At 34.8% G+C, this 13530-nt stretch overlaps 1 protein-coding gene across 2 annotated transcripts in view; it reads right to left on the reverse strand.

Annotated features, from left to right (window-relative positions):
- The window catches only part of MCTP1 (multiple C2 and transmembrane domain containing 1), a 649898-nt gene that overhangs the window by 234865 nt on the left and 401503 nt on the right, over nucleotides 1-13530 (reverse strand). For both annotated transcript variants that reach the window (XM_004375032.2, XM_023730121.1), the window contains exon 6: nucleotides 7079-7117. In XM_004375032.2, the coding sequence (XP_004375089.1) occupies nucleotides 7079-7117 (39 nt within the window). The remainder of the gene's footprint in view (nucleotides 1-7078; nucleotides 7118-13530) is intronic.

Genomic DNA, 13530 nt, shown 5'->3' on the forward strand with positions numbered 1-13530 from the left:
CCATGGCTTGGGTCAGGCACACCTTAGTCCTCAAAGTGACATCTTTGCTTTTCAATACTTTAAAGAGGTCTTTTGCAGCAGATTTGCCCAATGCATTTTGTCATGTGATTTCTTGACTGCTACTTCCATTGGCATTGATTGTGGATCTAAGTAAAATGAAATCATTGACAACGACAATATTTTCTCCATTTAAAACATAACAATGTAAATTTAGCTTTTCTGCTTCTGTGGTTATATCACATCTGAAAGCCACCAAGTAAAGGAAAAAAAACTCCATACTGGAGAGAGAAAATCTAACACTATCTTGCTATAGTTTAATCTTTGCTACGAAGTTTAAGGCTCTTGAAATCTTGGAAAGACTTCTTATTTTATAAGACTGTAGGAGGAATAATGAAGATATGTTTTCATATTAAAACCAATCAAACACAGACACTGAACTCTGAGTAAAGATGAGACTACTTGGCTAGCAGCAACTGTCTTCTTCCCCTTTCTCAAAAATAAATTTTCAGATATATCAACATCAACAAATTTCCACCCTGAAAAAAAACTACCTTTTGCATTTTAATCATGTTTTCACATCAAAGAACATATTTATCAGGAAAATAACTTCCATGCCCATTTGCTAGGATGATAAAATCACCTAACTTTATTCATGTAACTGTATTTCACTTATATATTCACATTTTCCAAGACTCTCTTCCTTATATCAGTAGAGAGATACATTTCTCTTTAATCATATTTCCATGGTTTGTGTGTGTGTGTGTATTCCTTCTCACTAGATTTCTTGAGAATTGTGCAGTGACCATTTGTGTTCTACTATATCTCATTCCATTCTTGAAATTTCACCCTATTTCCCATTCCTATTCAAATCCATAGATAATCTCTCTTTCTCTCAATTCCCAAATCTAAATTTGGATAAATAAAATAACAGGGTAAGCTCCCAAATAAACACAGCTACTGTCCAATTGGACCCATTTGAGAGACAGGTATAGAGTGGATGCAAAAGGCTTTTTATATGGAAGATGCAGATCAATTGCTCAGAAGGAAGCCCCTTAAGTCACTTTTTTCATGCTTCTGTGCTATATGTGTCCCATTGGGCCAACAAAAATAAAGCAAAAGATTTTGCATATACAAAAAAAAAAAAAGAAACCAAACCCATTGCCGTCAAGTCGATTCCAACTCATAGTGACCCTAAAAGACAGAGTAGAACTGCCCCATAGGTTTCCAAGGAGCGCCTGGTGGATTCGAGTTGCTGACCTTTTGGTCAGCAGCCATAACTCTTAACCACTATACCACCTGACTAAGTACACATTTCTTGAATGTCTTAAACAGTAAATGGTACAGTTTTTAAAAAAATGTTATGACCTCCTTTGCATCAACCTCGGCCTATTACAACTATCCCTCTTTTTCCAAAGGTTTAGACAATAACAATTAATTTTGCAAGCATTCTTTATACTCCATTTCTGATCATGTATATTAATTTTAATAGATTTACTTATTGCAAAAATATTATTGAATCTTTGCCCATGAGATTATGGCTAATTCTAAAATTTCTCATTCCATGTTCACTCATGTTATCTAGAGCATTTATGAATAAATAGAGTCAATAAAGGGCCTTCAATTTGGCTATCTACATAGTATTGATAGAGTATCTGTACAGTATTGATAGAAATATACTCATCTGTTGGTTTGTTGTACTGTGATGGCTTGTGTGTTGCTGTGATGCTGGAAGCTATGCCACCAGTATTTCAAATACCAGCAGAATCACTCAAGGTGGACAGGTTTCAGTGGAGCTTCCAGACTAAAACAGACTGGGAAGAAGGAGCTGGTGATCTAATTCTAAAAAAACTGGCCAGTGAAAATCTTATGAATAGCAGCAGAACATTGTCTGATGTAGTGCTCATAAGCCCCTCAGGGTGGAAGGCACTCAAAATACGACTGGAGAAGAGCTGCTTCCTCAAAATAGAGTCCACCTTAATGACGTGGATGGAGTGAAGCTCTTCAGACCTTCATTTGCTGATGTGGCACAACTCAAAATGAGAAGATACAGCTGCAAACATTCATTAATAATCAGAATACGGAATGTACAAAGTATGAATCTAGGAAAATTGGAAGTTGTCAAAAATGAAAGCGAACGCTTGAAGATAGATATCCTAGGCATTAGCTGAAATGGACTGGTATTGGCCATTTTGAATTGGACAATCATATGGTCTGCTATGCCAGAAATGACAAATTGAAGAGGAATGGCATCAAATTCATTGTCAAAAAGAACATTTCAAGATCTAGCCCGAAGTACAATGCTGTCAGTGATAGGATAATATCCATATGTCTACAATGAAGACCAGTTAATACAACTATTATTCATATTTATGCACCAACCACTAATGCCAAAGATGAAGAAATTGAAGATTTTTACCAACTTCTGCAGTCTAAGATTGATCACACATGCAATCAAGATGCATTGATAATTACTGGTGATTGCAATGTGAAAGTTGGAAATAAAGAAGTATCAGTAGTTGGAAAATATGGTCCTCATGACAGAAACGACCCTGGAGATTGCATGATAGAATTTTACAAGATCAACAACTTATTCATTGGAAATATCTTTTTTCAACAACATAAATGACAACTATACATGTGGACCTCGCCAGATGGAATACACAGGAATCAAGTCACTATATCTGTGGAAAGAGATGATGGAAAAGCTCAATATCATCAGTCAGAACAAGACCAGGGGCCGAATGCAGAACTGACCATCAACTGCTTATGTGAAAGTTCAAGCTGAAGCTGAAGAAAATTAAAACAAGTCCGCAAGAACCAAAATACGACTGAGTATGTCCCGCCTGAATTTGGAGACCATCTCAAGAATAGATTTGACACATTGAACAATAATGAGTGAAGACCAGACGAGTTGTGAGATGACATCAAGGACATCACACATGAAGAAAGCAAAAGGTCATTTAAAAGACAGGGCAGAAAGAAAAGACCAAAATGGATGTCAGAATAGACGCTAAAACTTGCTCTTGAACATAGAGTAGATAAAACAAAAGGAAGAAATGAAGTAAAAGAGCTGAATAGAAAATTTTAAAGGGCAGCTTGAGAAGACAAAGTAAGGTATTATAATGAAATGTACAAAGACCTGGTGTTAGAAAACCAAATGGGAAGAACATGCTTGGTATTTCTCAAGCTGAAGGAACTGAAGAAAAAATTCAAGCCTTGTGTTGCAATAGTGAAGGATTCTATGGGCAAAATAGTAATGACGCAGGAAGCTTCAAAAGAAAGTGGAAGGAATACAAAGAGTCACTGTATGAAAAATAATTGGTCGAGATTCAACCATTTCGGGAGGTGGCATATGAACAAGAACCAATGATACTGAAGGAAGATGTCCAAGCTGCACTGAAGGCACTGGTGAAAAACAAAGCTGCAGAAATTGACTGAATATCTACTGAGATATTTCAGCAAACGAATGTAATGCTGGAAGGACTCACTTGTCTGTGTCAAGAAAATTTTAAGACAGCTACCTGGCCAACCGACTGGAAGAGATTCATGTTTGTGCCCATTTCAAAGAAAGGTGATCTAACAGAACGAGGAAATTACCGAACTAATATCATTGATGTCACACACAAATAAAATTCTGCTGAAGATAATTAAAAAATGGTTGCAGCAGTACATCAACAGGGAACTATCAGAAATTCAAGCCAGATTCAGAAGAGGATGTAGAACGAGGGATATTATTGCTGATGTCAGCTGGATCACGACTGAAAGCAGAGAATACCAGAAAGATGTCTGCCTGTGTTTTACTGACTATGCAAAGGCATTTGACTGTGTAGATCATAATAAATTATGGATAAACTTGCAAAGAATGGAAATTCCAGAAAACTTAATTGTGCTCATGAGTAACCTGTACATGGTCAAAGAGGTAGTTGTTCAAACAGAACAAGAGGATACTGCATGGTTTAAAATCAGAAAAGATGTATGTCAGTGTTGCATCCTTTCATTATACTTATTCAATCTGTATGCTGAGCAAATAATCGAGAAACTGGACTATATGAAGAAGAACACAGCATCAAGATTTAAGGAAGACTCATTAACAACCTGTGACAGATGATTAACCTTGCTTGCTGAAAGCAAGGAGGACTTGAATTATTTACTGACGAAGATCAAAGACCACAGCCTTCAGCCTCAACATAAAGAAAACAAAAATCCTCACAATTGGACCAATAAGCAACATCATGATAAATGGAGAAAAGATTGAAGTTGTCAAGGGTTTCATTTTATTTTGATCCACAAACAATGCCCATGGAGGCAGCAGTAAGAAATCAAACAACACATTGCATTGGGCAAATCTGCTGCAGAAGACCTCTTTAAAGTGTTCAAAAGCAAAGATGTCACTTTGAGGACTCAGGTGCACCTGACCCAAGCCATGGTATTTTCAATTGTCTCATATGCATGCAAAACTGGACAATGAATAAGGAAGACCGAAGAATTGATGCCTTTGAGTTGTGGTGTTGGCGAAGAATATTGAATATACCATGAACTTCCAGAAGAACAAAGAAATCCATCTTAAAAGAAGTACAGCCAGAATGCTCCACAGAACGGAGGATAGCGAGACTTCATCTCACATACTTCGGACATGTGATCAGGAGTGACCAGTCCCTGGAGAAGGACATCATCCTTGGTAAAGTGAGGGTCAATGAAAAAAAGGAAGACCCCTAATAAGTTGGATTGACACAGTGGCTGCAACAGTGGACTCAAACATAGCCAACGATTGTGAGGATGGCGCAGGACCGGGCAGTGTTTCATTCTGTTGTACACAGCTTCACTATGAGTTGGAACTGACCTGATGGCACCTAATAACAACTACAGCAATTGACTGAAACGACCTTCAGTTGGACTGTATATTCTATTAAGATGACATTACCTCATTATCAGTGTAGGTGGTTTCTCAATAGTCTCCATATCTAACTAGAAAGTTTATAGTCAGCTTTTATCTAGAATTCTATATTTCTCAGGCTGTCTGATGCTCCACTAGTTTCATTTTCTCTAAGAAGGACATTTTTCTTTGAAAGTGGCACTGAGAAGGAAATCCTGAGGCTGACAAATCATTGCCAGCCCTGTCTTTCTTCTTCTAAGACTGCCTCAGTCTTTCACTTGTCATGCAGTCTTAGGTCCTAGTAGAGATTTGTGAGTTTTGCTGCTGTTGTAACACTACACTAATACGGACGAATATGGCACTTTTTGGGGAACAGTAAAAATTTGAATGAATTAGCAGTTGTTCAATATGTTTTCATAGAAAAAAACAAAGGAGTGAAGTGATTTTACTTTACTCAGCATTCAGTCAATATCCCAATTAAATTTTATAAAATGAAAAATCCTTTTAGACTAAGAACCCAAAAGCTATACTATAGCCCACACTAAAAATAATCTGCCAAGTGCCCAAATGACTGTTGAGTTAGACATAGAGAACTCTGTATCTTCAGTAGAAAGCAAGAAAAATGTACCAGTTTGTATATAGAAATGGACTATGAGTAATAAATAAAAACTCCAAGAATTTTAGACATAAATATGTGAAAAGATGTTTATTATTCACTTAAATTTTTTTGTAGACTGAATGAAAATATGACTTATTTTTACTTAATTTACCATTAGAATTAAATTTAATTATAAACATTTTAAAAGAAATATCTTTATTTTTATTCTTTTATTCTACAAGAAAAGGGATCATTCCCAGTAATTAATACTAAACAGTGTGTAATAATCTGCTCTAGCATTACATCTTAACTACATCTGAAATAAAGGATATTGCTACATATTAATGGATTGATATGTTTTTATACAAGTGTATTATAATATACAGTATGGGAAAAGTCAAATTTCATGAATTTTTAAGATATGTGTACTTTTAATACACTAGTTTAAAAGTACAATTACAAAGCAAGAAGAGTAATACAAAAATGAACACTGCAAACATTTCTTTACAACTTCTGGATATTGTATTTTAATTAGTAAAAAACACAGTGAACGCTAATTTAGAAATATTCGTAACTTTCCTTAATAAATGTTCTTAATTAAAAAAAAAAATGCTAAAGGTAATTTTTAAAGTAGTCCTGACCTTTTAGTTAGCCAAATTACCTTTTAGTCATTAATTCCATAAGAATTGTGGAGAAACTGTATAGTAGGAAACACTTGTTAAAAACAGATTGATATTACTGTAAATATAAAAAAAATTTTCTTATGTAAGTAATTTCTTAACTTACAACAATAAAAATGGTAAAATTAAAGAAAAACTCAAGGAATAGCATGATTTAATAAGAATGGAAGAGAAAAGATTGCCATGTACAAGGGTCTAAAAAAGAGTCACCATTAAAAAGAATAATGACTTCTTAACTAAAATTTTGAGCAAATAAGATTTTTACAAATAAAATGCCTTTGATTTGTTTCAAGGCCTATTCTTATAAGTGTTCAGTTTCATCCTGATAATTACCTGTGTCCAAGAGTGGTACCACCACTCAACAAATCAAAAGCTTAGTTTGTATCTTATATAGCATACATCTTATAGGAATAGCCAGGATTTCATAACTTGCAGGAACCATAAACACATCTCACTCCTGAGTCATTTTATTTCTTGAAGTGAGAAGAGGCAATGATGGAAAAGGGTTCTCATTAGATACTCCAAATGTGTAGTAATAGAGAGATTTTGAGTTTAGAGAACTTCATACTCACATTTAAGTGAATAAAAACATTAAGTTATATGGATCTTCCTCCTGTCAGGAATGCCCCTGACCTATCCACATCATTTTATTCCTAATCTGGAGCAAAGAGATTTTCTAGACCCTGTTGTACATATAAAAGAGATCGAATGGTGAGAATGATGCTGAGAAGTGACCAGAGATAGGATGCTTTGGGTGCTACTGATCAATGTGATTTCTATTTACTTAAAAAACATCACATGTTGCCCTTAAAGTTCATGGAAAAAAATAACATTTGAATAGTGATGAAACCCTGTGGTGTAGTTTGAAGAGAGGCATGAGAGAGATTTGGGAAAACAGCTGACAGTTCTCAACAAGAAAAGCTTTACCTTAGTTGATCTTTTCCAACTCTTCCTCATTAGCATTGTCTGTAAATGAAATAAAGCATTTTAATTATCTTTTTACTGAAGTACAGAATAGGGCAGCCAATTGTTTTCTAGAGGAAACTTAACATTTATTAGCTCTTTAAGCAGCAAACAGTTCCCAGTAACAACTATACAAGACAAACATTGTTTTAGAGAAACATGTACACACAACTAGAAGCACCTTTAACATTCAAGCAGTCTTTCTGGTGAGAGTTCATTTGGTTTATTCTTTTGTACAAAGAAACAGGACAATATATTCAAAACAGAATAGAAATGTTGAAATACCTTAATTATCAATAGGAAAAAAAAAAACACATTAAGTTTCATGATTGGCAATTGTTGCTTTTGGTGGTGGTGGTGGAGGGTGGAACTGACCTTATTGGGCACACAATATTCTTTTTTTTTCAAACATATTCAAAGTTTATCGTTTTGGTGGCATCCTCAAATTGTCTCTGTGTCTAAATAATCTTTAGTTACATCAGGGACTACAAATGTTTTCACTGAGAAAAGTGATGTGTAATGTTATGGTTATTAGTGGACCTTCCTTGCTAAAACTTTAGCCAAAACATAGCCTTTAAGCTAGTATGCTTATGTCATAGTAAGAAGTTTTACGGCCAAAAGTTTTAATTAAGGTTCTGGAGATTTGTGATGGGTCCCCAAGATCACTGGCTTCTGCATAAAATAAATCATAAAAACCCAAAGGTTTTTATTGCCTCTCTTCAGTTAAAAGAAAAATTTCTCAATGAATGCTGAGGTATTGATCTTCTTGATTAATCTCTATATCCTCTCTGACTTTACCACTATCTTTAAGACAGATAAAGTGGAGAATAGGGAATATTTGCAGCAAAAATATAGCTTACAGTAATACTTGCCATATTTGTAGATCTAGTAAGCACACTAGTACCTCAACGAACGATGGCTACTTCAGCAGAATCCACTCTAAAGCAGGACTATTTTAGAAACTACCCATGGATTACAAAAATACAAAGAAGAAAAGATTTTACTATAAGGCTAAGTCACATAGAAGCTAACCTTTGGCCTAAATCAAGAGAATGGAATTATGTAAAGGTTCTATGTTAGGAAATAAGAAAGTCATAAAATTGTGAAAAGTATAATTAAATTTCTCTTTTCTGTAGATAGTGGTTTCACAGGGCATATTTTATCTATATACACTCAGTATTAAATATTAACCAAAATATACAAGAGTAACAGATTTTTTAAGGTTATAATAATTTCCTAATTTTTTTCAAATGGGCCAAGAAACTGCAAGGTGTTATTTTCAAATATTATTACAGTAAGTACTTTATATGTTTTTTAAGTATTGATGTTTAATTCATTTTGAAGGAATAAAAACCATCACTGAGTTACGGAGATGGACATCTAGTGGACATATGACAAATGTTTGTTGTTGATGTTGAATAAGTCATTGTCATCACTATCAATATCATCACCACCTCCACCACTTCCTCCATCATCATCAAAAGGCAATTGGAAACCAAGTACTTTTGTGGTATGCAGTATTCACAAAAACTGCTCCATAAGGAGTCAGGTAATAAATGCCCCACTCCACTGTCTCAGAAAGCAGAGTTTCAGTGGACAAAGACCTATAATTCCTAGAGACAATGTTTTGAGCCAAATCAAGTTGAACAATAAAAGTAAGTAACAGTAAAAAAAAAAGGAAAATCTCTTCACTTGTGGTCATTTACCATCATCATCTAGCATTTAAGATTCCTGAAATATCAAATTCCATTCTATTATAAATGTTAAACTATAAAAAGGGAGTCTCTAGAACATCAGGGACAGTAGAATCTCATGGCAACACTACTCAATCTACCTAATTCAGGAATAATGCTTATCAAAGTGACATCCCCTGACTTAGAACCACTGTGTATAATTAACCTTCTCTATGTAAAGCAAACTACAGAGTTGGTATTTTCCCTCTTTCCCAAAGTTAGTTTTATAAATAGGCTGTATGGTATTATTTTTCAGATTGGGAAACTGATACAAAAAAAAGTCAGAGATTTTCCTAAGCAAAAATACGATAGACTTGTCAGTTATGAGGAGCAATTCATTTTTTTTCCTGATACAGTATCTAGAGTTCTATTATTAGATCTAGTGACTCTCAAAATGGTCCTTGATTTTATAACAAAATTTCTGCCAACTAGCTAAGCCATGGGTTTAAATATCCCACTCTCAAGTCTCTTTTCTTTTTAGATAGTTGAGTTAAGGTAGATTCACTAAACTGAAAACTACAGAAAAGTTAAAAAAAAAAATTAACTGACATACTATTAATATTGTTACCTTTGCTATCTGTGAGACATGTTAGAGAAGAAAGATTGTTTGGGGAATGTTAGCGATAGAAGATGAAGCAAATTCTAGAAAAAATAAGATTTGTTTTTTGTTCTATGACCTTAACTTCAGCTGAGAAACATATGAATTTTATTTTGACAGTGTTACTATCAAATATTATTACAGTACAACTCAAATTCTTACATGAGCGATTTGCAGCTCAACATTCCTTAAAACCAATAAAAAGAATAAGTCGCATAAAAATATGACATATTAATAGATGAGCTACAAAGTGATTATGTTTTTAGAAGATTTCACAATCTCAATCCATTTTTTACTTTATCCTTTATTTTAGTGATGTTTTCTTTAGGCAGTTACATAGCTACTACAGATACAAAAAAATCATAGAATGGCTAGAGATTATAGTATATACATCTTACAAAACATATACATTCAGTTATTTGTAGGTGGATATTTTTTTCCAAATGCTGGCTATGGAATAATTCCGAAAAATATAGAAAATAAACCAACATGAGAAATATATATTTTTAAATTCACTACAAGCCGACTAGGATCAGTTCATACGTTTCTTAGAATTTTTTATTTTTTTTTTAGCTTTAGCCAAGCAATATGTAGGTCTAGGTTATCTACGAGAGTGTGTAACACAAATTAACTCACTTTTATTTCACAAATTCTCCAATGAAGAAAGCTGTGGATTGAACTCTGCTAAGAAAAGAGCCAGAAAGAATGCAAACACACAATCAAACCGAAATACCAGATACAGGACACGTGTGTATATATGGCACACTCTTCAGGTCAAACACAGAACATGCATTAGAAACAGAAATGACACTTGTGCCATGCAACTCATCAGCATGCCCCCAATGAAAGTTTTGGTTTCTCATACACACAATGCTGGAAATGTATAAAAGAAATATATATACATATATCTGTTTGATTCTGGGATTTAGTTTTAAGACCTCAATCATGAACTTAATGGAGAAGATTTTAACGTAGCCAACTAAGAAATACTTCTGCTGTTTCTCACACTCCACTTCTTACATTGCTGTAATTAGACATTGCATGTTTTGGAGGCTTTTTAGTAGATTCAGTAGGCTGATAGGTTTCTTCAACTTTTTCTTCAGTTTTACTGATATCCAGAACTGGCAATTCACACAAGGAGAAATCATCCCAGCTGCATTATTCATGGAATGAATTGTCAGTATTAACAGTGCATAAAACTCAAAGATAAGTGATTTAGAAATCTTAAGCACTTTGTGATGCTAAGTACTCTGTTTTTCCAGTCATTTATTTCTTCCTACTTTTTCTTCATGGCTTTTGCTTAATGCTAACATTCTATTTCCTATTTGACTGTTAGGAATTCATTGTTTGAAAGCTTTTCAAACTCATCTCTTACATTCCCCATTTTAATACACATAAAAATGTTTAGCGAAGTTTTATAAACACAAGCATAAAAATGTGGTATTTGAACTAAAGTTTTAAGTCCCCAAACCTTAAATTATATCTGAGGTAATAACCGAAGAGAACAGAACTCTTCTTATAATTTTGTTGCGTGAAGGTCGGTGCAAAATCATCCTCAATTCCTTCCTTATACTTTATTCTGATTAAGTATTGAATGGAATTGTGAACCATTTAGTAGCTGATTTCTGGTCTGGCACATTTCGAGTTTGAATTTCTGTAAATAAGATTTGCCCCCGAAGTTTTTGACAGGATAATTTGTGAAAGTTCAGCATACCATCTTAACTGTAGCAACAGGCTAAGTATTTCAGGCATATGAAACCTAATTTGATGATACATTGGATCTTTGTTTGCTTTTAGTGAGGAAACTTCGAATGAGCCTGGAGAAATATATTTAGCTAACACTAGAAATGTTACAAATTGAAGAAAACATAGTGATTCTGATTATAATCCATTGTCATCATTAGAAACCTCGAGGACAGCAATGCAACCTGGATGTAAGCAGATCTTCAGTAACATACAATTATAAGAACTTACTAAAGAACATTACATACAGTTAATTATTTAATATTGTTTGTGACAACTTCAGGGATTTCAATGTTGAAATAAAAATAAAAAATTCAAGTACCTTCTCCTGGTTCTTTGAAGCATCTCTTCAAACCCTTGCAGTGATTTCACCTACAACTCATTGAACAACTACAGGGTACAGAACAACCACTGGACTAGGTTTTGAGAGGAGTCATTATTAGAAAGATAATCAGAAGCAATAATTTGTCCATATATTTTTCAGGAGTGATAGGACATTGGATGGAGTGTAGGCACATTTTAGGTAGGACAAGTGACATTGACAAAAGCTTGGACTTGAGAGAAGGTGAACTGTGAAGGAGCTTATGGCTGAGACAGAGGTTACAAGGAAGGGAACATATGCTGAAAAGAAGAATGAGAGAGTTATTCTAATAACTAGTGTTGATTAACAGTTTTAGAGATCTTAATGATACAGTTATAGAGCCATTACATAGACTAAACAAACAAGCAACAACAAAAAGGTAAATTTATATATATTTGTTGGGAATTTTCATAACATAAAACATACACTTAGGAACTCAGATTCAAATCTAGGACATCAAACTCACCAGGTACCATATTAGTTCTCAATAGAATTTACCGTGGTGTAGGAGGGGTCTTTTAACCCTTCTCTCCCTCCCCTTGACCCAGTTTGCTTCTCTACAACCAACCCAAAGTCCTTGGTTATTATTCACAGCCACAAGGAGTTAAGTTGCTGTACTACCCAGTATAGCCATACTGGGCATGCTTCTCTCTGCCTCCTCAGTTGTGACCGAGGTCAAGATAGAAAATGCAAGGATATTCACCAGCCAGAGGCCAGCTCTGGTACAGGCTGCAACTATCGGGCCTCTTCCGAGCCCTGGCTAAGCCACTTGTTCCTCTGATGAAGAGGAGAGATGCCAGGTGGGAGTCAACAACAGTATGGGAGGGAAGAAGACACAATTTCTCAGTCAACCCGGCAGAATAAATTCCAGTGCTACCTCTAACTCTGAAAGGGGAGGACACAAAGTAGACAGTGAATGAAAAATACCTGGCAGTAAGAGATTTCTCTCAAAAAAGCTGGGGCAAGGGATTTGAATCAAGAAAATGGCATAAAGATTTCAAGAGAGGCTTTGTTAAGCATGAGTATGGCAGCACAGACAATGAGGAGAAAGGAAAAGGGGAAAACAAAGAAGAGGAATAAAACCAGCTTTTTGATGTGTAACTGCTTCATTAAACACCACCTACTCTCTTCCCTATTCATTTGATAACTTATGATCAGCTCCCAGGCACTGCAATATTTTTTAATAATTTTCCTTTAATTAAAAAGACATTGTGCTTAAAAAGTAAGTTTGGGCAGCTGTGAAGACTGAAGGATTTTTGCAAGGATTGTTGAAAAACAAGTAATGTTGGGAACTACTTTGCCTGTGCTCACACATACTTTTGTGTAATTTAGAACAACTCAGCAGCTTCATCATAAGATCTCTTGATGCTAGCTTGATCCCTAAAATCCTCAGTTTGATTTTAGAGTACTCAATAAATAACCCTTTAATGTAAAAATTCAGCAGACTACCTATCATCAAATCACCAAGTAACTACTCATTCCAATCTCCAGTAATATTGCAAGTTTGGATGGTTTGGGGACACACAAGACCTCACAAGATTTAGACATTTACATTTATGAAGTGCTGTCTTTTTTAAAATACAAGAAAACCCCAACGCAAGAATATTCTATTACCAAGTTTGGTTGATTTTACCTCCTACAGGTAAACCTGTCCATTTCCCTCCATCTCTACCTTTGACAGCCCTAATCCAAGCCTCTGTCATCTTTCACCTAGATTTCTGAAATAGCCTCCTAACTGGTCTCCAAGCATTCATTTTACTGCTTTAATCTGTTTTCTACAGTGCAGATAAAGAAATATTTTCAAAAGGCAAATATGATTATGCCTCTTCCTGTCTACAGACCTTTCAATGGCTCTCCATTGCTCTTTGAGAAAACACCACAAATCTTAATACAGCCAGTAAGCCCTACACACTCTGGGCATCTCCTTTCCATTGCAGTGCCATCATGGACCATAATCCCCTACACTGTATTTGCTTCCACC

This window comes from Trichechus manatus, unplaced genomic scaffold (assembly GCF_000243295.1).
Source record: "Trichechus manatus latirostris isolate Lorelei unplaced genomic scaffold, TriManLat1.0 scaffold00032, whole genome shotgun sequence".
Lineage (NCBI taxonomy): Eukaryota > Metazoa > Chordata > Mammalia > Sirenia > Trichechidae > Trichechus > Trichechus manatus.